The 27,047-nt window shown below is 37.0% G+C and overlaps 1 protein-coding gene across 2 annotated transcripts in view; it reads left to right on the top strand.

Moving 5' to 3' along the window:
* LOC149168245 (brefeldin A-inhibited guanine nucleotide-exchange protein 5-like) overlaps window positions 1-27,047 on the top strand; it is a 287,450-nt gene that overhangs the window by 179,484 nt on the left and 80,919 nt on the right. For both annotated transcript variants that reach the window (XM_089428172.1, XM_089428173.1), the window contains exons 26-30: window positions 423-571; window positions 1,616-1,978; window positions 2,267-2,433; window positions 2,568-2,866; window positions 3,012-3,181. In XM_089428172.1, coding sequence (XP_089284298.1) covers window positions 423-571; window positions 1,616-1,978; window positions 2,267-2,433; window positions 2,568-2,866; window positions 3,012-3,181 — 1,148 coding nt within the window. The remainder of the gene's footprint in view (window positions 1-422; window positions 572-1,615; window positions 1,979-2,266; window positions 2,434-2,567; window positions 2,867-3,011; window positions 3,182-27,047) is intronic.

The raw sequence follows: 27,047 nt of genomic DNA, 5'->3' as shown, positions 1-27,047 counted from the left end.
TTAAATCGGCCGATTAAAGTGGTGGATTAAATCGGCTGATTAAATTGGCCGTTTAAATTGGAGATTTTTTCCCAAAAAATCTTGATTTTTGTATTTTGTATTTTTAATTTATTTTTGTATTTTTTTTTAAATTTTGCCAAATTTTTGCCAGTTTATCCCAATTTTACGTTTTTTTTTTCTTCGGACCCTCGCTGATTTAATCCCGATTGGGATTATCTCAACATTGAATAAAATAGCTTTTATGGATTCAGAGCTGTGATTTGGCTGGCTTGAAATGCCATTTTTCGCGGCAGTGCACATGCCATGAAATGTGATGCATGTTGATCTCGTTTGAACTTTTTAATGTCCATTGTGCCTTAGCTTAAAGAATATCATTAATCACCTCTTTTATGTTAGAAGACACTAACATGTGGGTTTTGCAGTGGTGTTAGAACACTTTGATCAAGTTGTTGGGGATTGCTTCATGGATTGTGTCAACTGTCTTATTGGATTTGCTAACAATAAAAGCAGTCCACGAATTAGCTTGAAGGCCATTGCTCTGCTTCGTATCTGTGAAGATCGGCTTGCAGAGGTATATAAAAGAACTTCTTTTTAAAGTTATGGCAGCAGTTTTGGTTAATAAGGATTCATAATTATAGCAATTGATATAGAGCAGGCATTATTGCTTGGTTTTAAAATCTTGTTCCATTTTAGGCAGAGCATTGGCTGTAGGTTTGACGCAATCATATTTTCTTTCAGGCAGTTGCCAAGGCAAGTGTGTTTGTATTCAAACTTTAGGCCAAGTAATGAAATCTGAAAGGCACTGAATTTTCTGGTTATTTATTGAAATTTAAATTTGAACCTGATTGTGGACGAATTTTGTAATAAATTGTATTGAAAGTTGAAATTCTATATATGATTGGTGTCTCAGAACCATGATAGATCCTAAATGCCTCTTGTGCTGTGAGTCCATTTATTGGACACATGTCCTGTGCTGGGTGGTTATCCCAGATGTGTCAGACAAGCAGGACCTGTGTATCTGCCATGTGTGGTGCTAAAAGGTTGCATTATAATGTATGTTTGGCCTTTTAAAACGGTACAAAGGATATGATTTGATGAGTTTTTGGTTCAGTTATCTATATGTATGAGTATGGTTTTAGTTTATAATTTTATTCTAGTGTATTTGATGTAGTTCTTACTTCTAATTTGTAAATGTTCATTTACATCTTTTTCCGTATTTCATTTCTATATATATGTGTGTGTGTGCACGCGTATCCTGTTTTGCGGGGTCTACATAGCCATATGAGACACTTGAATCCCCATGCCTTTCTTTCCTTGTTTCTCGTGACATAGATTAATGGTAGATTTCTATTTTCCTGTGTTTTTTTTCCCTTGTATTTCCTGGTCTTGATGCATTGCATCTACGAAATCAATTGAAAATTCTCCTTCAAGAAGCATGGTTATAATATAATTCTGTATGCTTATAATTCAATAAGAATGTCCAATATTATGAATCTACTGACCATTGAATGCTATACATTTTTTTTGCAGGATCTTCACTTTGGACAGTTTTGAAATTTTATCTTAGCATTTGATCTTCAGTCATCAATATAATTAATATATTTCATCATTGCAGGGTCTAATTCCAGGTGGGGCCTTGAAACCTGTGGAAGTTATTGGCATAGATGCAGACACTGATGTAACAGAACATTATTGGTTTCCAATGCTTGCGGGATTGTCAGATTTAACCTCTGATCCTCGGACAGAAGTGAGGAATTGTGCACTTGAGGTGCTTTTTGATCTGTTGAAGGAGAGAGGTCACAAATTCTCATCAGCATTCTGGGAAAATGTATTTCATCGTGTATTGTTCCCCATATTTGATCAAGTGAGACATGCAGGAAAGGATGGCAATGTGCATGGTTCTGGGGACCAGTGGCTTCGTGAAACATGTATTCATTCCCTTCAACTGCTTTGTGATCTCTTCAGCAGCTTTTATAAGGTAGTCATAGGATGTGTAATGCAATTCAATTAGTTTTTCCCATTTTGTTAGTTTTTGGTGAAGAATATAGATGGTCACAACTATGGAAACTCTGTTTTGGTCTGTTGATGCCTTATGCTGTTGTTTGTTATTGTGATCTCTAGTTTTAGTGCTGTTCATTCTCTAGGATTTTAGTAATTAATTTTACTTTTGCCCTTGTTCATTTTTTATGAACAGATCACAGAAAAGTTCAAATCCTTGTAACATACTAGTTTTCTATATCCCTTATCCATTTCATACGTTCTGCAGGAAGTTTCATTTATGCTACCATCACTGCTGGGACTGTTGTTAGATTGTGCTAAAAAGCCAGACCAAGCTGTAGCTTCAATTTCTTGTGGTGCTTTGGTACATCTTATAAAGGTTGGAGGTCACCAATTCAATGATAAGGATTGGGATACTTTATTGACAAGCATTCGGTATGATGTACATGTTTTCTGTTCATGCATGATTTTTATTGAGGATTACTCTTTGTTTGGGCCATTTATAATTTTGAACTTGAATAATTTTTGTTCTAATCGTATGGCCTACTTGTGTGTCATATAATGGGCAGCGATGCATCCTACACGACCCAACCCTTAGAACTATTGAACACACAGGGTTTTGATTATACAAGGAAAACTATGAGTATGTCAAGTACCCAAGCCATGAAAGGAGATCGAACTCCATCTACAATTGCTACTGATGGTGCAGGGTCAGATGGAGACACTTATAGCTATGAGAATGGAAACTCATTTGCCAGTACACCACAACGAATTAGTAATGGTGATGTTCAAAGGCAACAGAGTCTGTCTGGTGTGGGAGTGTGGGTTCAAGATGGCCAAGGGAGATCAAACCTCGAGAATTCTGGAGGTTGTTCTGAAATTTCAGTCAATTTATTTAACCAGTTCATCAAGAGTATTTTACACAGAGTTTCATTATATTTTAGTAATGCCTGCTAAGCTTTTTAAAATATATAACTACTTTTTGGTACCTTTTTTGTGGTGACTTATTGCAGGCATGTCATCATCAGTGGATGTAAGGTCACCAAGAGGAAATCTGCCTAGGAATCAAACCTTTGGGCAAAAACTAATGGGAAACATGATGGATACACTTCTGCTTAAGAATCTTACATTTAAGCAAAAGGGACACGCAGCAGATGTTCTAGTTCCAACATCTCCTACTGAGGTATGCAGCCTAACACCTTTTAATGTAGAAATTTTTTGTGGATGGGACAAACAATGGAACACTAACAAACTTTATTATTTCTACTCCCTTTGCACTGGAAAAAACAACTGCCTGGTCCTGTGAACTTGGTCATGTGGTGTGCGTTTAGAATATGAATCAGTCGAATGCCTATTTTTTATTTGGCAGTAGGGGAATGTGGGTACATGAGTGTGTGGACTCTATTGTAATGGTGAAGAACTCATGGTGCAATTCATAACTGGCTTAAATTCTGTGTTCAATTAAAAGATTGTTCGTCCCTATTACAAGTTTCTTTGGTGTTCTAAGCTAACATGCTTTAATTTCTTAATGTAATTTTCCCACTGTTGCTTAAGCTTCATTTTGTATTTTGTCCATTGTTTTTCTACCTCATTAGTCTCCTGTTTGGAGCAAAGTTGCCAGACCTGATTCGATGCATGAGATGTTCTGTTTTGGTTGAAGTGTGAATGTTGATCCATGGCTTGGGAAAGAGTTGGGAGTTGAAAAGATTAAGACTCCACAAATATAAAATTGCAAAAATACACATTTCTTCAGAAAAATAAAATACAAGACAAATAATTTCCAGAATATATATATTCAAAATTTGACATGACAGTTCTCATTGTATGTAATCCAAAAATGCGATGGATGAGTGGCATAAAGCAAAAGGGAAAAGTAAAACAGATGAATCTTATACTAGGTTCAGCAAAAGTCATGTTGGTACCTTGTAATGGTCAATAAACCCAACCTGTAGCAAATGCAGGCTTCCAGTGTGGATTAGTGGAATTCCCAGTTGATTAGTGTTGGTGGCCAGCACACTGATCTGTTGGAAACTAAGTTACCAGGAAACGGAAATGGATACGGATCCACCAAATTTTTGAAAACCCAGGATTCGGATATTGGTGGGGAAACCATGTACAAAAAATACCATAATATTTTTTTTTGATTTAAAAAAAACATATTCAAAGTTCAAAATCAAAATCATCAAAAAATAAAACATTAGGACCAAAATCATTAGATAACTAATAAATCTAAAATATTGAAATCATGATGCGGCATGCTTTATAGAAAAAGTATAATTGTAAATACAAAATTATCTCATCAATGATCACTCTATGGATATGATGATGTTGAGTAGGCCTAACTACATGTCAAAAATTGGGTCTACCTGCTGAACATTTGAATATTTCAATTCTACATCTATCAACCTGTCTTCTTCCTTTAAATTAGCCTCAAAATCTAAAAATTCCCATCTAGTTACAATGATAAATGAATATTATACACTATTTGAGAACTTGCTATAGTCTATGTATTATATTCTTCTAAGAGGACTCTTCATTTAGAGTTGGATGGGATTAATCTAATTAAGTTATTAATGACACAACCATCCTTCATGCACTATATATGACTATCTATGTATTTTCTCAAGGCTTTAGTGTTAGCATTATAAAAAAAAAAGGTTAAAATTTTGATGTGTCAGACCTTTCCTACTAGAATTATCATGTGCTATACAACATATAGATAATTAATAACTTACTTATATGACTATACAACCTACAGATTACTAATAAGCTAAGTCGGCTGACACGAGGATTCAGGATTCATAGGATACGGGGATTCGAGAGTCGGATTTAGACACGTTGACCCCCCGGAACAGGACACGTAGGATTCGTTATATATATATATATATATATATATATATATTAAAAATTAGATATTTCTTACACAAATTCTTATTAATGATACAAATTCATTGATTTCAAACATAGATCTTCATCTAGATGTTAGTTTTACTGTTTACAAAGTAAGTTAGTAACATTATAGCATGCATAGTACATACAAAATTCAAATACATGTCACATAAATCATGATTTATAAATGAAAGACAACTTAGAAGATAGTAAGATAAAGACACTGACAACTGTAGTTTTCTCATTAAGTCATCAAATCAAAATGTGTTACATAAGTAGTGCAATGCCAATGGCAAATAGAAATAGAAAATATAAAACAACTACAGGTATACAAGCCTCAAGGCAATAGGTAGCCCATGACTCATGAGTCAACAATCCTCATTGTCATCATCAGAATTAGCATCATTGTCCTCATCATCATGGTCACCATTGCTTTCCTCTGCATCCTCCTCCTCCTCTGTATCCATAGTCGCCTTTGCATTTGTTGGTGTGGAGGATGACCCTTCTAAAATATCACCGTCATCAAATCAAACAGGCTCTAGCACTGGATCATTGAGATCCATGTTGGCCAATGCAACTCAACACTGTTGTCTAGACCCATATCATCAGGAAAGACATCCCACATCTTTGTCTTTCCCTTCAACCACTCTTCCCTCTGCTTGTAAATAAGACAAAGGTTGGTGTGCACATACACCATTGTCTCTGCCCTGGATTTCTCAAGCCTACTCTTCTTCACACTAGACAAATTCCCATATGTGCTCCAATTCCTCTTGCAACAAGAGGATGAAGTCACCTGAGAGAGGAGCCTCATGGCTAACTGTTGAAGAGGAGGGCTTGTTGCCCCATGATTTTCCCATCAAGAATAGGGCTTCTTAGCCCCCCTGTCTCTAATCACATCATATCCTACAAATCAACCAGTTCCAGTGGAAAAATCTGCAAAGGCATCCTCCACCTCATCAAGCAATGCTTTATCTTGAAAAACCCGCTTGAATGCATCTTTCCTCCCCTGTGAGATTTCACCATCCATGTGAGGAGGGAATCTGTGGGAAGGTCCATTATTCAACCACTCATGGTTGTAGTATTTTGGGTTCAATGAGTGAGCCAAACAATGTAAAGGTGTCCTTTTCTTGTCCCATCTGCTGACAAGAATATCTTGTATGGTACCACAGAAGGCCTCTGGTGATGTCTCATACTGGGGGCACTCACTCTGTAGAATAATGCTCCTCATAGACTCAATCATGGAATCCTATCCCTCATAAACCTCTCCTAGGATGGGTTTGTCTGTATCTGCAAATCGAAGCAAAGAAATGATAGGGTCCATGATCTGAATAATTAGATCTACCCTCTCCCACCAAGCATCATCTATCACTGTGTCCTTCACTCTTTAGAGGTTACCTGATCTTTCTTTCTCCAAAAAGCCCAAAACACAAAAATATCCATGGCCCCAAGAGCGGTCTTGACCTCCCACAACCTCTTCAACATGATGAATGAAGAGGCAAACCGTGTATCAACAATCTTCAACAATGATAGATTGTTGTACTCCTTGTAGATAGTGAGGGCATTTGTATGATTTTGTACAAAGTTACAGATATGTTGTGCATCCTCAATAATGTTACCAATCCAAAGCACATCAGAAGCAATGGATTTCAGTGCTAAGTTCAATGAATGGACAATGCAAGGTGTCCAAAACACTTGTGGATATTTAGCTTCCACAATCATGCCAGCAGCCTTGCAAACAGGTGCATTATTTGTAATGATTTTCACACAAGAATCAACACCTAGATCTTCAATAACTTCAATAAATTACTCACCCATAAATTGTGCATCCTTGTATTCTTTAAGTGTATCCACTCTTTCAAGAAAACTGGACCATTCAAGGAAGACACCATGAAGTTGATGATTGGGTGTCTTGCTGGATCTGTCCATCCATCAAAAACAATGCTAACCCCAGATGTTGGCCATGATACTTTAATAGGCTCAAGCATTTTTTGCACCTCTTTTTTCGCCTTCGACAACAATGTGGTTCTAAGCTTCTCTGAACTAGGAGGCACATACCATGATGGAGACCTGTGAGTTAGAGCTCGACACATCTCAATAAATAGAGGTAAGCGTGCAACATTAAATGATATGAAGTTTTGATAGAAAAAGAAAGGCAATGGTGAGATCAAGCTCTTCTCGTTTCCCTTTTTGAAAAATCTTGTCCATTGGACCAAATGAAATTGCTCTTCTTTTTGCTACTTGTCCCCCAATAGAACTCTCATGGAAATTTGGTGGTGGCTTTCCTCAAAAATGGAAGGGGGTCTTCATTCTTGGTTTTTCTTGATTTTGCAGCCACATTTGCCATACCAACAGTGAACTCCTTTTCCATTTCTTTCTTCTTTTGTAAAGGAACAACTTTACAAGCTCCAATTCCACAACCTGGTAAAGCCAACAAATGGCCTTTCACATGGTAATATGTGCTTTTGAAAGAAATGTGGCAAAAGTTGCATCTCCATTGCACATTGCCTCCTCCCTTCCCGTTGGTGCTTGTCCCATCCTCTCTTGTGACATATTTCCAGAAGGGATATTTCTCAATGTTGTCTTTAGGTCCTCCTCTTCCTTCAACATTACTTGCAGGAGACTCTGATGATATTGGGGGAGGAGGGGCATCTCCAATGGAGATATTCTTCCCCTTGCTTTGCCCCCTAACTACTGCCCTTGATTGAGCCAAGAATATTGTTAAAAAAAAAACAAAACATGCACAAATTTGTAAAAAAAATTCATATACAAACTGCTGTAATAGAAATGCAAAAAAATAGAGATGAAATGCACTTACTTGGTGCTTGAATCTCCTTGGCGAACGCTCCACACCCTTAGCTCCTTGCTCCAAACCCTTAGCTTCTTGCCCACAACTCAATGTATGCAAAACTGAAAGAGAGAAATGGTAAATGAACGAAAGAACAATGCTTTTTAATGCCCGTGGGTTTCATTTTTTGGGATTCGAATCCCAAAACCGGGACACGTTGTGTCCTAATGGGACACGTACATGATTTGAGCGTGTCCTGTTAGGACACGACGTGTCCCATTCTGGGATTCAAATCTCCAACGAACTGTGTCCGGTTCATGGGATTCGGACACGTAGCCTTCTTTCAGCGAATCCGGTTTCATAGCTAATAAGTAATATAACTAAAAGTCTAAATAGAGTATTTGTTTTCATGGTTTCAAACAGGTGGCACATATCCTGAAAAAAATAAAAAATAAACCAAAAACTCGAGTGTTATTTGCTTGGGATCCTGTGTATGAGGGCTAGTTGGCACAAGATTTGTTTTGGTAGCATGGGATACGTTTCCAGGTTTGAAGGATCCGTTTACCTGGCGGAAATTACGTGGATCTTGGTGGATCCGTATCTGTATCCATATTTGAAACCTGGATCCAGTATCAAGACTGCGTGGATCTGGAATTGGCCACACAGAATTGACCAAGGACCATTGTGAGTCGGGTTCCACTTGAGGTGTACGTAATCAAACTACGCAGGGATACTGGCTGACATTACATATGTGGACAATTGTGGGGTGTGGTCCAACAATTGGGGTTTTGGGATGTGACCCCAAAAGTATATGTTGAGGAGGCTATAGCCTCATTTGTGTATTAGTCAACCTGTGTGAGATTGTATAGTGAGGATTGTGATGCATGATAATGATATGAATTAGTCTTAATGGTCATTAAAGTATCAAGGCCACCCATGACATACTATCAAGGATACCCATGACATACCTTCTATGTTGCAGGAAACTTGGCTTCCTTGTGTTTCCGCTGCATTTCCATGTTGAAACTCTGAAACTTCACTGAAACACATTTAACATGTCTGAAATGTTTTTCATACAAACAGTGCATTCCAAATGAAATTTGTCTGCTTTTTCCTTGATTCAATTGTTGGGACCCACTTTTTTGGTGTTATTGCCTAATCAAAGGTTAAATTAAAATATGAATTAATGAGACTTCTAAAAACCTCCAAGACCAGAATTCTTTTCTTTAAAAAGGGTTTCACTCTCAGTTTGCACCAAAATGTTGTTAATTAATGGTATTGTTAAATTCTTAAAGTAAAAGAACTTTTACTTAAATTTTTAACATTACTATTAATTGTTTTAGGATGTTTGAGAGTGTTTCCAACCTCATTAGTCTTCATATGGAGAAAGTAGAATTTCATATCCTATTTAAAATTTAGCAGACTTCCAGTTTTCAGAATTTCAGTATTATTTTAATTAGATTCTATTATTTATGACTGTATGGTATTGGTAGTTAATCAAGAGCACCAAGTGCTTTATGTACCTTGATGTTAATGATATTGTTTGTTGGACTCCTCTGTTGCGGCCTTAGCAAAAATTTTCCCTTCACTCAAACAAAAATCATTGGTCAGCCATGCTAGGCTTTTCTTAGCATGTTTTAATGCTTGGATTAGGTAGTTTCTTCAAAATTGGGTGGTGCTGACTAATGTCCCTAGAGGATTGAGGTAGAGGCAAAGGGTGATACTAATGATGAGAATCCCAATATAAGTGATAGTGGAACATTACTTGTCATTTATGTTTATCATTTAAATGTTACCAGACTCGGAATACTGAATAAATTGGCGAGGCAAAAGACGAAAAGTTTTAATTGGATCAGGAAAAAATCGGTAAATACAATAAATCAATATACACACATATATTAAAATTAAAAGAAATATTTTTCATTGATATTCAATAAAGCCATGTATAAACAATGCATAATATTAATATATGTCCAAAATATCATGAATGAATAAGTATATCATATATGTTATGAGTCCAGACTCCAAACATGATCCCAAGCACTGAGTCTTGACTGGTTGTACATAGAACATAAGTCACATGGTTGAGGTTCGAGTTCGGGTTCGATAAGAATAAAATTCAGTTCAAATTCAATTTTTTTAACGAGGTTCGAATAATGTCTGCCATTAAGTTCATCCATATATATATTTCTAATATATAAATATTTTATATATAATAAATAACATTTTATATATTTATATATAATATTTTATAACATACATATTAAATATATAAAACATTCTATAACATTATATAATACAAAGTTAAAATAAAATAAAAAATAAAAATAACATATATCATATAAAAATATAAAAATAACATCGATATATATGGTTAATAATAAATATAACTCATGTAAAATAATTATGTATCCGTCACTAAAATTTAAGGACACACAAATTAACATGACTGGCAAAAGTTTAAAGCACTGGCGAAAATTCACTGGCACAGTTGCACAATTAAAGAAAACTGATTTGCTGTCACAGTTGCACGATTAAGGAAGAATGATTTTCTATCACAGTCACAATCACGTGTTGACCATGATTGAGGGCATCCCTTGCTTGAATACTGGTTCTATTCAAAGGATCAATTAGCTTTATGCTTTCGAATGGGTTCATACTTATCATTTAATTTATCTTTTCGGTGTCCAGAGTGAGTGATTTGTGTCCAGAGAGAGTGTTGGGCATCTTATTTTTCTAGTCAGACTTGGTCAACGTGAGTTTGAGTTGCCGAGATTTGAATCGGCTCTTTTGCATGCCGAGTAGATTTGGACTCGCGAGTGCACGATGAGACTGGTAACACTGATATGTATATATATGTCACGTTTCCCCATTTCCAAAATTTTTGGGGGTCATGTTTCTGGTGCGTTTCTGTTTCAGTAACACATACTGGTTTCCCCGTATCATGCAACTTAGCATACCTTGATGTCATTGTGATATGGCTTGCTTTTCTTTATGGCATTCTCTCTTCCTATAAAAATTGTGGTGTTATGCTATATATGGGTGTTTACTAATTAGAGATTTTTCATGTGAAACTCTAACATAGTATCAGAGTTCTCATTTATAGGAGGAGTAAAATTGATAAGTCGATGACCTGTTTACTGTATCATGATTTAGATATGCTCATGGGTATTATAATGTGTGATTCTGATTCAGCTACACCGAGGTTGCTTTCTGATGTGCTGAGTGCATTGAGGCTATGACATCATGATCTATAGCAAAATTGGGCAATGCTGACTAATATCCCTAGACAATCGAGGTAGAGGCAAAGGCTAGACAAGAGGAGAAGAATTTAGATTCTAGATGGTTGATGCTAAAATAATTAATCATTAATCTACAATGGATGTCATATCTATCTTAATTTATATACAAATATGCATGCTTCCATATCTTCTACAACTAATTTGGTATTTTGGAATTTTTTTTTATAATATAAATGCAAAAAAATAGTATATATATATATATATATATATATATATATAGTAGACTTTTCCGAGACGCTTCACTTCTTAGATTTTTGCGAAATGATGCTTTTGCGTCCTCGCTTCCAAAAAACATCCCCACTTCGTGCAACATTGATCACAACACCTTTTTGGGGCAACAAGTATGTAAGCTTTGTGTGACACCAAATGTAAGATGCACAGGGGAACTTCCACTACTGGTAAGCGAAAATGAGCCTTCGGTTAAGGAAGTAATAGCTATGTTACCGGATCCGGCAGAGGCAAGAGGAACATTGCCGGATACACGGATCTGAACCGGATCCGGATACGATACACCAAAAATACGTCTAAAATACGTATTTTATAAATATACAGTTTTTGGAAACGGTAAACTTTCCCAGGATACGGATCCCCCGCTGGTGGCTGCCGGAAACAGTGAAATGGTCGCCGAAAAGTCAGAAAAAGCGGCATTTATTTAGGTTTCGATTGTCGCTGTAAATTTATGATATTCTAACTTTCTACCCATTAACGTAACGTTTCTAAACTCCCAGCAGCCGCAAAGATCGTTTCACATTATGCGGGCAAATTTTTGATAGGAAGATGTCACGTTTTCTCTCTCTGATTTTATAAATTAAATATGATTCCTGAGTCTGGCACTTCAGGCAATTCGATTAATTTTGACTTTTAATCTGGATAGCTCTATTTCCGTTCAGGAGAGAAATGGGAAACGATATAAATTCATATAATACACAAGCATCTGCACGCGCGTAGGCAATAAATTAGAAGTGCAATAATAATTTCTAGAGTTTTGATTTTTATGTGTTTTAAAAAAAAAAAATTAGGAACCATAGATTTTTTAATATTCTTAAAATTTGACAAAAATAATTGCCTTGCCCTATGTCTTTTATATTTTTAGAATATTTTAAAATTTACTATAGCGTAACCATATATATTTAAAAATTAACATATGTTTTTTATGTTTATATAAATTTAATTAATATTAATAAATGATACATTAAATATGAAATTATCTATACAATAATTATTTATTGTATGTAAAATTTATATATTTAAAAACTAACTTATGATTTTATTTTTATATTAATATAAATTTTAATTTTAAAAATAAAAGACATATTTTTAGAATATTTTAAAATTTACTATAGCGTAACCATATATATTTAAAAATTAACATATGTTTTTTATTTTTATATAAATTTAATTAATATTAATAAATGATACATTAAATATGAAATTATCTATACAATAATTATTTATTGTATGTAAAATTTATATATTTAAAAACTAACTTATGATTTTATTTTTATATTAATATAAATTTTAATTTTAAAAATAAAAGACATATTTTTAGAATATTTTAAAATTTACTATAGCGTAACCATATATATTTAAAAATTAACATATGTTTTTTATTTTTATATAAATTTAATTAATATTAATAAATGATACATTAAATATGAAATTATCTATACAATAATTATTTATTGTATGTAAAATTTATATATTTAAAAACTAACTTATGATTTTATTTTTATATTAATATAAATTTTAATTTTAATTTTTTTTTTTTTTTTATTCGCTTGTACTTGACGTTTCCTTGCCGTTTCCGGATCCTGGCTTTTCAAAAAATTAGCGGATCCATATCCGAATCCTGGTAACTTAGAGTAATAGTACTATCCTAAGGGAAACCCGAGAGGGATGAGAAAGGCTTGTTGATTACCTGCAAAGTAGTTCACATGATGAACAATAATCATGAAAACATAACAACACCTATTCAACAATATCCATATCTAAGTAACAAATTAGTTCATTAGATTTAGTATGCAATCAAACCAACATATACCGCAAACATAACAAGAATAGTCCTACTATATCCATGATACATACATGAAAAAGTGTTGGTTCATAAAGCTTTTGATCATAAATGAAAGATCCCAAGTACACTGTTACATAGATGAAACACTAAACCAAGTGATGGAACATGAATCCACAACTTGCTTCCCCAAAGAATGATCTATCTCCTATGCTCTGCAAGAGAAGCCAAGGAAAGACTCCAAGAATCCAAGCTTTTCCAATGGTGGCCGGACCATATAGACAGATGGGACTACTACACCAAACAGTGTGAGGTCTAATTGGGACCTCACATTGGGGAGATCCCCTTAGATGTTGGCGACATCCAACACCGTCAAAATATTGGCGCTACGAAAGCCAGATGACAAGCTAAGCCTGTGAAGCCTATTTGAATCTCTTACCTTTATTGGCTTCATCCCAGATCATAATCCCGAGGTGTTTTTTCGAAGCTTTAGATCTTTTAATTCCCGCATAATTTTTACATAACTTGTCACATTTGAAATTTGATGGCAAGGGTACAACAACCCTTCTTGATTATGTAATTGAGTTTGTTCAATTTTGATTTTCAAGTGGTGTTTATTTTGAAGAAAACGTCGCAAGGTTGTTTACCCTTACATTGGATGGTCGTGCAAAGCAATGGTGTTATTCTTTAACCACTGCTTCTATTTCTTCTAGGCAATTGGTTAATGAGCTTTGTCGTGTTTTCGACAAGTATGAATATCATGTTAGGATATTCTGACGCATAGGAAATAGTTAGGTATAACTTTGTCCAATGTAGAGTTAGGTAAAGTGTGTTTCTTTCCTCTGTACTTTTGTAACTTACAATTCGACGGTCACGATATGTAGTGATCCGATGGTACATTCTCTCCTCGGTATTATCGACATTTGATCCGTGGCTTAACACTTGATTGGTCCATGATCTCTATTTAAAGTTCACGGAGGGTCATTTGTAGGGTAACTGTTCATGAGAGAAGCTTATGTAAATTTTCATTCTTTTATTAATAAATTGCCTGAAGTGGCTGTGTTGGCTCGGGCCGTGGACTGTTTCCCTCTTTGGGGTTTTAACCACATCAACAATATTGGTGTATTGATCTGTGGTCTGTTTGTGAGCGGTGTCTTTTGGTGTTCTGTTTGAGGAACTTACCCTATAAATTCCTACATTGAAGGCCACATCCGTTGGTGATCGAAATCTGAAGCCGGTAGAACTGCATCCGACTGCCATTTCCTAGATCTACTGTTTCTGACTGCTTTCGGGTTGAGATGACTGCTCTATTGTGTTAGGAGCATCTGTTCCAGTGAGGAACCCCTTTCGTTTCACACGAAAAGGTTTCCGGTAGCCCTAGCTACGTCATTTTTAAGATCTGGAGGTATACAATGTTGCAGTTTTTAGTTATTTTCTCTTTGTTTATTTTGGTTTATTTAGCTCTTTGTTTTTTTTATTATCGGATCTATACATTTCATTTCTGTGTATGCTCTTTGCCCCATGACTCTGTGCGATCTGGGCAAATCAGAAACAGAAAGGAAGGTTTTTTCTCATGCGTATGCTCTTTTCCGCCGCGCCTTAGTGTGATCTCGGAAAATCAGAAACATTGAGGAAAATGCTTAGTTTACGACTAAAGGGAACTTCAAGCCGTAAGGTCTGTTTTTTTTTTGTATGTCCGTGTTGGGTTTTGTGTTTTTTGTTTTGTAGGCAAGAAATAGCTTTCTCAAGTAAGCACCAATGTTTTAAAACTCCGACTCCGACTTAGACTTGGTCGAGGGTCGACTTTGACTACGACTCCGACTCGGTATCGACTCGGCCGACTCGATTTCAGTGACTCGGTCGTTACAAAAAATACATTAAATATTTATTTTTTATAAAAACACATAATTTTATAGATTTTCATTCATGTTTCCAAACACACAGCTTTAGAATATAGATAGAAGACAACATATGATCAAAGTAGGCTCATGAATATATCCATTATATCAAAAAGGCACCCAGTGAACTGTCCAATACATACACGATGATGATATAGAGATCAAAACAAAAACACATAACCAAGGAGGCTATAAATGGCCTCTACAAGAAAAGTCTGTTACTAGTACCACTGGCTACTGCTAGAGTTGCCAACATCATCTGGCTCAGTGTTACTTGGGAGCGGGAGCGAAAGTGGGGAGCGAGACTGTTCTTGGGAGCGGGAGCGAAAGTGGGGAGCGAGGCTGTTCTTGGGAGCGGGAGCGAAAGTGGGGAGCGAGACCGAAAATGGGAGCGGGAGCGACATTTTCAGAAGCTCCTGGTTTGAGAGCGAATCCCAGAGGAGTTCGACAACCAATGTCACTAACATCAAGGTACATAGAGGGATTGGTGCTCTTGATTAAATACGAGTTCCATACCTTAATACATGGCAAAATTCAATGGAAAGATTGCAATCCTCCAATCTTGAAATCCTGAAAAACTGATAAGTCTGCTGGATTTTGAATGAAATCTAAAATTCTACTTTCTCCATGTGAAATCCAATGAGGCCGGAACCACTCTCAAACATCCTGAGTCATTTCATGGTAATGTTAAAAATTTAAGTAAAAGGATAAAAATGAAGATAAAGGAGAATGTCACTTTTACTTTAAGAATTTAACATTACCATGAAATTTGAATAGCATATCAATACTAGGAGAGGGGAATGGACTCCAAATAGCATTTAACTAATTTAGAAAACACCTTGGAGTCCAAACCAATCATCCAACACTTCAAAATTTCATTATAAAAATGACAAATTGCTGTTTTGATGGGGTTACGGGCCGCAAGTTATGACTCGACAGAGTCAATACGGAAACGACCGAGTTGGCCGAGTCATGGCTGACTCGGCCTCCCGAACCGTTTCCTCCACCGAGTCACAATTCTGGGCATTGAAACGGATCAACTCGGCCGTTTCCATTTCGAATCGGCCGAATTTTAAAACTATGGTAAGCACGCACCCCAAAGCTTCAGTGACTAAAAAAACCCTGCTTCCTCTTTTCCAAGAATTACTAACCTTTTAATCTAGCTCACTTGGTCCAAAGCTACTCTATGAGCATAGAGGTCTTGAGTTCAAGTCTTTCTTTTTGTTAAGCTAATTAGATTAAGTTTGGAAAGGGGGCGATTTTTTTTTAAATATAACATTATCATTCATTTCCGCACATTCCCACACTTCGTCAGCATCTTCAACAACTTTTCTTCAAAAAGCCATAACTTCTTCATCCAGAAGCTGTTTTCACTGTTTCAGAGCCGTTTTTTTGAATCGGCGCATTTTTTCGAGATCTTTCCATTGGAACACTTATTTTTAGCATCTACAGCTTTAGTTTATGTTAAAATGCAAAGCCCTTGCCAAGTTATTCTTGATAGCAACAACTACTTCCAATGGTGGTCCTATATTGTGTATTTACTTAGAAGTAAAGGTCTTTACAGAATAGCCTCAGGCCAAGAATCCAAAACGAAAGATGAAGATAAGGCAGCTAAATGGGAAAATAGGTAAGATCAAGCACGTGGGTTGATAGGGATGTCTATTTATCCAGACTTTAGATTCCATATCACAAAACTTGATGCTCCTAATGAAGTAATGAAACAAATCACTAAAGTTTTTGGAATTAAAAATGAACTTAGAGCCCATCAACTCGAAAATGAGTTGCTTACATTGGACCCCAATAATTCTTCTTCCTTTGAAGATTTTCTGTCCAAGTTCAAGACCCTTAGACTTTTCTTGGATGGTGTTAAGGTTAAGAAAGAAGATGGTAACCTTATCTATTCCATTCTTACTAAGTTGGGACCAACCTACTTTGTGTTTGTTTTCACTTTCCATTCTACAAGAGAAGCCTTCATTTCTCAAGGACAAGACTACAAGTCCCCTTCCTTTGATTCCTTTTGTGATTCTTTAATAAGAGAACAAGAAAAACTCTTACACCTTGATCTTCTTAATCTTGGAAACTCTTCTAAGAAACTCTTAGCCGCCCAACAACAACCAAATTCAAAGAATCTTAAGAAGATGTATCCTAAAAAGAATGGTCCTAAACCAAACAAGGGTCCTTAGCAATTTCAGCCTCAAAATGAAAAACCATTTCAACAAAATGATAAGGCAAATAAAAAGCAAAGGGAAGAAGACTGATAGACATTACCACTTTTGTAATCGAGATGGCCACTTAAAATCCAAATGCTTTAAGAAGATGGAAGCCTTGGAAGCAACAATGAAGAAGCATAACATCCATTTGGAGCACTCTTCAACTTCAACTTCATCTTCAGGAATAACACTTTCTGCATGTGGTTGTCAAACATCTCGGTCTGGATATGCACTAAATGTATCTTCTTCTTGTAATTCTCATGAGTGGCTCATTTATTCTGGAGCTTCTTATCACATGGCCAAAAACAAATCCATGTTTTCTTCTTTAAATGATTGTAACACCAAAAATATATATATTGGTGATGATAGATCTCTTAGTGTTGTAGGGACTGGAACTGTTCATATAGACAATGGTCAATTTAATGTTGTATTGTGTGTTCCAACCTTATCCTGCAACCTTCTATCTATATATCAGATAACTCATTCAGGTGAAGGTAAAATCGTTGAATTTTCACCTCATGATGTTGTAATTAAGGACCTAAGAGATCCTAGACAGATTTTAGCTACTGGCATTGCTGATTATTATACAAGGTTGTATAGTTTAACAACTTTGGGTCATCAAATCTTCCCTCAGTATTTGTTGCTCATAATGATGAAGTGAGCAAATGTTGGCATGAGCGATTTGGTTACTTAAACTATCGCTCTCTTCAGAATCTATGTAAAGAAAATATGGTGACAGGTATTCCAATGGTATCTTGCAGAGATGGTGTTTGTTCCGGATGTGTACTCGGAAAACATCATCGGGACAATTTTGAAAAACGTGCCTCATGGCACGCCTCAGCCCCTTTACAGCTTGTGCATAGTGATTTATGTGGTCCACTTCTAGTTGTTTCCTTCTTTGGCTACAAGTATTTCTTAACTTTCATTGATGATTTCTTCAGACGCAATTGGGTATACTTCTTAAAACTCAAGAGTGAAGTATTTAACATGTTCTTGGCCTTTAAGGCCTCTGTTGAAAAACAATCTGGACATCAAATTCTTAAGCTAAGATCTGATAATGGCAGAGAATATGTTAACAACAAATTCATCAACTTTTGCACTGAGAATGGAATTCAAATGCAACATACTGTTCCATATGCTCCACAACAAAATGGTGTAGCTGAAAGGAAGAATCACACCTTAAAGGAAATGGCTAATTGTATGCTTCAATCTAAAGGATTTAGTCTTAATTTTTGGGCAGAAGCAATTCACTGTGCAAATTACATAACAAATCGCGCTCCTACTAAGGTTTTAAAGAATATCACTCCAGAAGAAGCATGGAGCTCAATTAAACCAGATGTAAGTCACTTTCGTGTTTTTGGAAGTGAAGCATGGGCCCATATTCTAGATGAGAAACATAAATCTTTAGAACCTAAGAGTGAAAAATGTAATTTTGTTGGATATTCTGAGGATGTAAAAGGATATAGACTTATTCCACTTAATTCCAAAAGTGCTATCATTATAAGAGATGTAAAGTTTGCTGAAAATATATCAGCCTACTTGCCTAGTTCGACGGATGTGCCACCTCCCTCTATCTCTTCTACTTTTGAAAATATTTCTTCTACAGATGATGAAAGCGAGGATGACAATCCTCCCCCACCTTCTCAGGATCCTCCTTCAGCTCCTCAGCTTCCAAAATGGGTCCGTGCTACTTGGGATGCAACAGGCGCTCTTGCTGGCGATCCTACAGATTAATGACGTACACGTTCTCAGTTCGATAGAGCCTCTTCTTTATTGGTTGAAGCTTCAGTGAATTATGATCCTGACACCTTTGCAAAAGCTTTAGGCCATCCATATTGGGACACAGCTATGAATGAAGAATATCATTCATTATTGGCAAATGATACATGGGATCTTGTTCCTCTACCAAAGAGACGAAAACTTGTTAGATGCAAATGGGTTTACAGAACCAAGTATGGACCAGATGAAAAAGTTGATAAACATAAAGCTCGTCTTGTTGCTAAGGGTTTTTCACAAGTTGAAGGCATTGACTATACTGAAACCTTCACCCGTGTTGCCAAAATGAACTCTATCCGCCTCATTCTTTCCCTTCTACCTCTTTCAAATGGGAAGTCCATCAGATGGATGTTGAATCTGCCTTCTTGCATGGGGACTTGCATGAAGAAATCTATATGGAACAACCTACTGGCTTTATACAATCAAACTCCAGCCTTGTATGTCAGCTTAAGAAATCCCTTTATGGACTCAAGCAAGCTCCTCGGGCTTGGTATGCCAAAATGGATAGCTTTCTTTTAGAAACTGGCTTTTCTAGGTGTCATTCTGACAATGCTTTCTACACCAAGAAAGTGGGCAAGTCTCATGTCATTCTTGTTCTTTATGTTGATGATCTTATCCTTACTGGTAGTGATCCCAACCTTATAAACCATGTGAAGTCCAGCCTTAAAAAGAAGTTTGAAATGACAGACTTAGGAAACTTGCATTATTTTCTTGGTCTCCAAGTCTTGCAATCCAAGGAAGGTATATCCCTTTCCCAGTCCGAGTATGCCTGTGATCTTCTACAACATTTTCACATGGAAGACTATATGCTAGCCCCTTCTCCCTTTTAGTCTGGAGCCACACTTTCAGTCACTTGTACTTCCCCTGAAGTTGATGCTACCTTATACCGTCAACTTGTAGGAAAATTTTTGTATCTGACCCATACCCGTCCAGACCTTTCCTTTGTTGTTGGCCTTATTGCTCAGTTTATGCAAAATCCACATGAAAGTCATTGGAAAGTAGCTAAAAGAATACTTCATTATGTTCGAGGTACGGTTCAGTTTGGGATTCATTATAGTGCAGAAGCATCTCCTCTATTGGTTGGTTTCACTGATTCTGATTGGGCTGGTGACCCTGATGATCGGAAGTCTACTGCAGGTTATGTGTTCACTCTTGGTTTAGGACCTATTACATGGGCTTGCAAGAAACAAAGTGCCATTTCTCTTTCTTCAGTAGAAGCAAAGTATCGTGGTGCCGTAGAAGCTAGTAAGGAAGCTCTGTGGCTTCATCAGAGCTTGTTAGAGTTTGGCTTTCAGCAGCAGCATTCGACTACACTTTGGTGTGATAATCAAAGTGCCATTCAACTATGCAAAGATCCAGTCCATTATCAGCGTAGAAAACACATTGAACTGCACATGCACTTCATTACAAAGCTCATTCATGACCATGTTCTTGAAGTGCAATATTGTTCAACAGATGATCAAGTTGCAGACATCTTTACAAAGGCTCTCACAGAGGCGAATTTTACTAAACTTCGAATTATGGTTGGAGTTAGGAAGTTGTCACTAAAGGGGGATAGTCTCTAATGCCTCCTTCCTTCTCCTATTGTGTCATATTTGTACATCCTTCAATCCTATCCCAAGTTGTTCTTAAGGGGGGATGTTAGGATATTCCGACACATAGGAAATAGTTAAGTATAACTTGGTCTAGTGTAGAGTTAGGTAAAGCGTGTTTCTTTACTATGTACTTTTGTAACTTACAATCCGACGATCACGATATGTAGTGATCCGACGGTTCATTCTCTCCTCGGTATTACCGACACTTGGTCTGTGGCTTAACACCCGATTGGTCCATGATCTCTATTTAAAGAGCATGGAGGGTCATTTGTAGGGTAATCGTTCATGAGAGAAGCTTATCTAAATTTTCATTCTTTTATTAATAAATTGCCTGAAGTGGCTGCGTTGGCTCAGGCCGTGGACTGTTTCCCTCTTTGAGGGTTTTAACCATGTCAACAATACTGGTGTGTTGATCTGTGATCTGTTTGTGAGCGGTGTCCTTTGGTGTTCTGTCTGAGGAACTTACCCTGTAAATTCTTACATGTCAAGATATTCTTTATGAAATCGACCAGCTTAGCATGGAACCAAATGAATCTGTTGAATATTTTGCTGACTGGTTCCTTCACCTTTGTTATGAATTTCCGGATGATCATGTGGATTGGAAATTTTTGGATGAAAAGTTTCATTTCTTAGTCATGATTTCAAGAAAATATTTTGAATAAGATTCATCATGTTTTCCTGTTCAAAGGGGACTTCAACATCCTGAAGATGAATCTGAAATTCCTTTTGTTCCTTGTTCTCCTCCTTTTGGTGTTCTGTGCTTTGAACCTGAACTGATCAGTGAATTGGAAGATCAATTTGCTGACCAGGAATTATTTTTTCTTCCACATCTTTCCCTTGATAATGATTTGGCTAATCTTATCAATCAATCATTTTCAAATCCTGATTCTTTCTCTTGTTGCCTCTCAACTAGTTAATCAAGTTGAATCCTTGGACAACCATGACCCTGATCATTTCCATTTTTATGAATTGTATGGTGATGATTGTTCAAGTCTCATGGTTGAATCTTTGTTCCTGCAAGAAGATTCAGATTTGTGAAAGTTTCAAATGGAGTTCGATGCAATTATTGAAGATTTCCTTCCTAATATATCCCCTTGTTATCAAGAAGATGACATACATGTTATCGAGGATTTTGTCGTAATCTCAAAAATCTCTCTAATCATCCTCAATTACCTTGTGAAGCCCATAATTTAAATGATAACTCTTGTTTACACAAGCAACTGATCGTGTTTTCTCAGTGTGAGATTCAATCTTTTCAGCGTTAAGAGTTAAGTCAGGTGAATAGGATACTTCAACCTACGCTGATGGTTATGTCAAGTTCTTGTCACCTAGACAATATTTGTGATTTTGGTCAGTTTAAGATTTTCTCGCAAAATCTTGTCATAAATGTCATCTCGTGGGATGTCTACTCTCTCTTGAGGTATTTTCGGTTTCTTCACATAAATTTTTTAAACCCTCAAGGTAGAAAGTTTAATCCAACCCTTGAACTTCAATGGCTACATCCCACCTCATGCAAATCTTTAATCTACGATGTGGAAACAGAGAATGGTCTTAATGATTGTCAAAACCTTCGATCTGACATACCTTCTGCGTCATCTATTGAAAAGTTCAACTTGCACGAACACGTATCGTGGTCAACCTTTTGTTTCTGCCTATGATACAGGTTTTTCTTTGATCAATGTTTCTTGTTAAAGTTTTCTTAAAGGTCGTTTCCATGGTCCTATTGCAGATTGGCTTGAAGAGTCCTATCAATTAGGACCCATGTCTCATGGCATGTTCCTACATGCATTCAATCGAGCCTTGTTTGGTCATGAGCCTGGTAGGTGCTGTTGTTGTGGACTCTTTTGTTCAATAGAGCAGTCAAGAGTGTCACATTGTTGTGCTTGCACTTTTGTTTTTACTTGTGTGTGAATGTTTTGGCTGTTTGATCTTTTTACCGCACTGTATTTCAATCTAGTTTTACACGATCACATCCTTTGACTTCAAAGTTGGATGAAACTTTTATGGCTGCATTGGAAGTTACATTTCACCTAACCCGACCCTATAAATGTTTAGTTTAGGATAGGATAGGTTGCATTTAGTTAGATGCATTGCATTCTTGTTTTGTTTTTCGTCTTATTTTTTAGTTTTATTAACCCTGGCATAACGCTGGTTTTGAGCTTCAAGATGATGTGGCTAATCTTTTGTAAGGCAAGTTGTGGTAACATGCAACCCTTGGCTTATCTATCATCTTCTTCCTTGGTTTGGTTGATACCTTTCAAGTCGATGATTTTTCGATGGAAAATACGATCATTCAACAGGGAAACCATCAACAAACCTTGATGCCCGTATCTATCTAGCAACCTTGTTCGTTACTCGGTCTTGTTTATTAATGGTGTGTCCTTGCTTATCTATCTGAGTAGAGTAAGATAAGGGGAAAACTCTTAGCGAACAAAGCATCAAAGGTCTTAAACTTGGCTCTGAAAGAGCAACCTCTTATGCTCTTAATAAGTTGGGATCCCTTTTTCGCCCCATTCAAAAAAAGAAGTGCCTAAGAACGGGCTTATTAAAAAGAAAGAAATAAAGGGTGAAAGAAGAGAAAGGCTTCCTGTGCAGAGAGGTGAAGTAAGCGACATCGCTGGGCTACTGTCCAGGCTCGTCGGCAGCTAAGCAATGCTTGTGTTTCTGAAGTGATTTCGCCAGGGTATTGTCCAGGGCTGTTGGCAGTGGAGCAACACCAGAGATGTAAAGCTCATACTTTGATTATTTTTAACTCATCGTGCTATATTACCCTTACTCGCGTCGAAAGGATCATGAGATGGCTTGCTTCATGATGTGTTATGCTGAATCATGAAATTAAGGAAACTGTATCTTTAACTGGGTAGAGTGGGGAGATAAATTGATTCATTGATTGAATCAACACTTCCTAGAGAATTGAGACATCGTGCATAATGAAACCATATCAGAGAAGCCAGGGTTCTCCCAATGTATTGCTAAGTGTTGTCACTACGACAACGACCCTCCAAAATTGTTTCCTAACTCAATTTTGGAGCTTACATGAACCGTCGTTTCAAGTCCCTTAGTGTCGTCACGTTGTTTGATTTGTTATTCTTATATTTTTCTCTAAGTGTTTATGTTATCTTGCCCATGGTTAGGTGAACTCATAGCTTTTCTTGACTTAGAAACTTGCCTTATTTGCCACACAAAAGCACACAAAAGCAAACAAAAGCAAGAAAAAGCACTTTTAAGGTAAAAGTGCACTTCAAGATGATGAAGACTTGCTCGTGTGGAGCACACTCCTTCGGGCTGAACAACTGCGCCCTAGTGGAGTGCATTCCTTCATGCTCAGCCAGTGCGCCGTCCTTGAGCGCATTCCCTCTGCACGAAGACATGCACCCTTCTAGAACTCATGCATGCGCTTTCTTGTTGCATGTGGGCGCACTCCTAGAAAATAGGAGCCCACTTCATTTCTTGTAACTAACTCATTCACTTGTCGACAAGTGGCGAGCATGCATGAGATGGATTTGCATGTAATCTCTTTTAAATCGCCAAGTTAATCACTCTTTCTCATAATCATTCTCATCTGGGTTGGGCGCACATCTTTGGATCATGAAACTCTTCGTCGATCTTCATTCCATGTAAGTTTTGCATGTCGATTCTATTGGTTGCCTTTTATAATTTTGTTGTGGATTGTGCTTTTCTTGCTAGCGTTTCTTTTATTTTCTTTTTAGTGTCATTTTGCTGTCGCAGGCTGTGACTGCATATTCCTTAACTCGTCACTTTCTCATCATGATTGCGACAACACCCATAAAAACTTGTAGATCTTTCCTCTTTGCATTTTTATCATGCGATCTTGTTGTGGTACTTGTCCTTGAACCATTCTATGATAGAGCGCACTTCTGGAAGCTGAAGCTGTAGACAAGTTCTCCTCAAGAGTGCACTCCTTCGTCATGAAAAACTGCGCCCTCCTTAAGCGAATGAGTACACCCTGAAGGCTTCAATGTTTTCCATTTGTCCCTTCAGCATGTGCCAGTGCACCCTCCCTGTCTTCTTGAGCGCATGAACGCATCTTGAAGGAATGAAGGCCCGAAGCTTCACTCCTTCATCTCTTTGGAGTGCACCCTAGAGCGCACCTTGAAGGCCCGAATGAACCTCCTTTGTGCTTCGTCAGTGTGTCCATCGCCTTTGATGTTTTCTCCCTCTTTCTTAAGCACATGAGTGCACTTCAAAGTCTCGAATGACCATTGAACTCCCTTCGTGGTTTGAAGGTGCATCCTCGTTGTTTCATGTAGATTTCTTGCCCATGCAAGTAGAAATGTGTCGTCATTAATAGGCTTACATTCTCAGTTATGTTTGCTGGTTCTTTGAATATGATTTGCTAAGCTATTGCTTGTAATAGGTAGAATATTTTATAAAGCTAATCCTTGTTGCCATGATTGTGCTTCCACATGCAGGTGTTCGAGCTGTTCGAGCTGCAAGTATTGTTACTCTTTCATCCTCTATTGGAACTTTGCCTCCTGCTACACGTGATGTGGCCTCCAAAGAAGCTTTAGAGGCAAGCACTGAAGGATCAATTGAAGTTACAAAGCCTACCATTCCCATCTATGCAAATACACAGTGCTTCATATATAAATCTATTGAGGTCACATGGAATGACATCAAAGACACATTCATGCAGAAACAATTTGCTGAAAACTTGGAAAATCTTGAAGTATACATGAATATCAAGCGGTCTAGGATGCATAGGATCGCATGCAGATTCCCATTCATCCCTTATGTAGAAGTGATTGAGTGGATTCTCACACACATGGATGATTCTCATCTTGTGCCTCGTAGCGAAAGTGTTGGTTAACTTGCCACCTATTTTGGAGAAGAGATGTAGACTTACTATAAGATGCAAAGGCCCACAAAATATTCCAATAACAACTTTTACACCAGATGGGCCGATCTTGACACAAGTGACATCATTAAATCTTGGTGTCGAGAGCTTGCTAAGTTCCAACATCGCCGATCTGCAGTTTACCTGACCATGATTCTCAGGGATGTATATGAATACCTCATTGTGATGTGTTGTCAGTGGCATGGGCGGAAGAACGCTGAGATATTTGAGGAAAATTGGACATATATGCTCAATATGGTGGTTACCCGTGGTAAAGTCTTCAATTGGGCATGTGTTGTTGGAGGCAGAACGCTGAGATATTTGAGAATAAAGACTTTAGTAATAAACAAAATTACATAATATTTTATTAATAATTGAATGATGATTACATTTTTGTGAGAGGCCCTGGCTATATACTGCCTTAGGTGCCTCTTGGTGAATGGGCATGATCTTTAATCATGCCCTTTTGCCTAATAAACTACAACTAACTAATTTTTACATAACATTGCCTTCCTCTCGAAAGAATGCTTTGTCCTCAAAGCATATGTAACGACGGATGTTGTTGACAAAGTGCTTCAGTCTCCCAAGAAGCTTCTTCTTATGGTATGTCCTTCCACTTAATCAAGTATTCCTTGATTGTATGATGTCGAAGCTTTCTTTCTCTAGTAGATAAAATACCTTCTGGTTTTAGAATGACCCTTCCTTCATCATCCAAAGAGGGAAGCGTTGTTTGCGCTGATTGATGGTCGCCTAATGCCCTTTTAAGGCAGGAGACATGGAAGACGTTGTGAACACGACTTTTCTCTGGAAGGCTTAAACCATATGCAACTTTGCTGATCTTTTTATTGATCTGATAAGGTCCATAGAACTTTGGTTCCAATTTGTCTTTTCCCTTTTGTTTTAAGGACAATTGTTTGTATGGTTGGAGCTTGACAAACACCCATTCCCCGACTTCAAATTCTCTTTCGGTTCTGTTTTGGTCTGCTTGTTGCTTCCTACGATTCCTCGCATTATTCAAGTTTTCTTTCAATATTTGGACGATTTTTTGGGTTTCTTCTAATTGATTTTTAACAGCAGGTAGATTTGTCTGGACAATAGCTAGATCCTTCCATTTTGGGTGCTCATATCCCTACAAAGCTTGAAATGGCGTCATTTTTGCTGACGTATGATAGTTTGAATTATACCAAGACTCAGCGAGATGCAACCATTGAGCCCACTTATTTTGTTTTTCTGTAGCATAGAAACGTAGGTAGGCCTCCAAACATTTATTGACAACCTATGTTTGTCCATCTGTGTGAGGATGATAAGCGGAACTCATATTTAGGTAGGTTCCTATATGGTTGAACAACTCGTTCCAACAATTACCCTTGAATTTGGCATCTCTGTCAGTCACAATGACTTTCGGAAAGCCATGTAATTTATATATATTTTTGCAAAATTTTTCAGCAATTTGTTTAGCTGAGTATGATTTCTTTATTACCATAAAGTGAGCATATTTGGTGAGTCTGTTGACCACTACGAAAATCTTGTCCTTGCCTTCAAATACTGGTAATCCCTCAATAAAGTCCATCGAAATTTCTTCCTATTTCTGATTCGGAATGTTTAAAGGGTGAAGTAATCCAGGTGTCATAATATTTTCACTTTTATTCCTTTGACATGTGTCACACTCTGCTACATATTTCTGAATATTGCGACTCATCCCTTTCCAAAAGAATGATTGACGCG

Source organism: Pinus tabuliformis, chromosome 4_2 (assembly GCF_031772625.1).
Source record: "Pinus tabuliformis cultivar Carrire ecotype Pingquan chromosome 4_2, CPIR1, whole genome shotgun sequence".
Classification (NCBI taxonomy): Eukaryota; Viridiplantae; Streptophyta; class Pinopsida; order Pinales; family Pinaceae; genus Pinus; species Pinus tabuliformis.
This window is presented reverse-complemented; position numbering and strand designations above follow the sequence as displayed.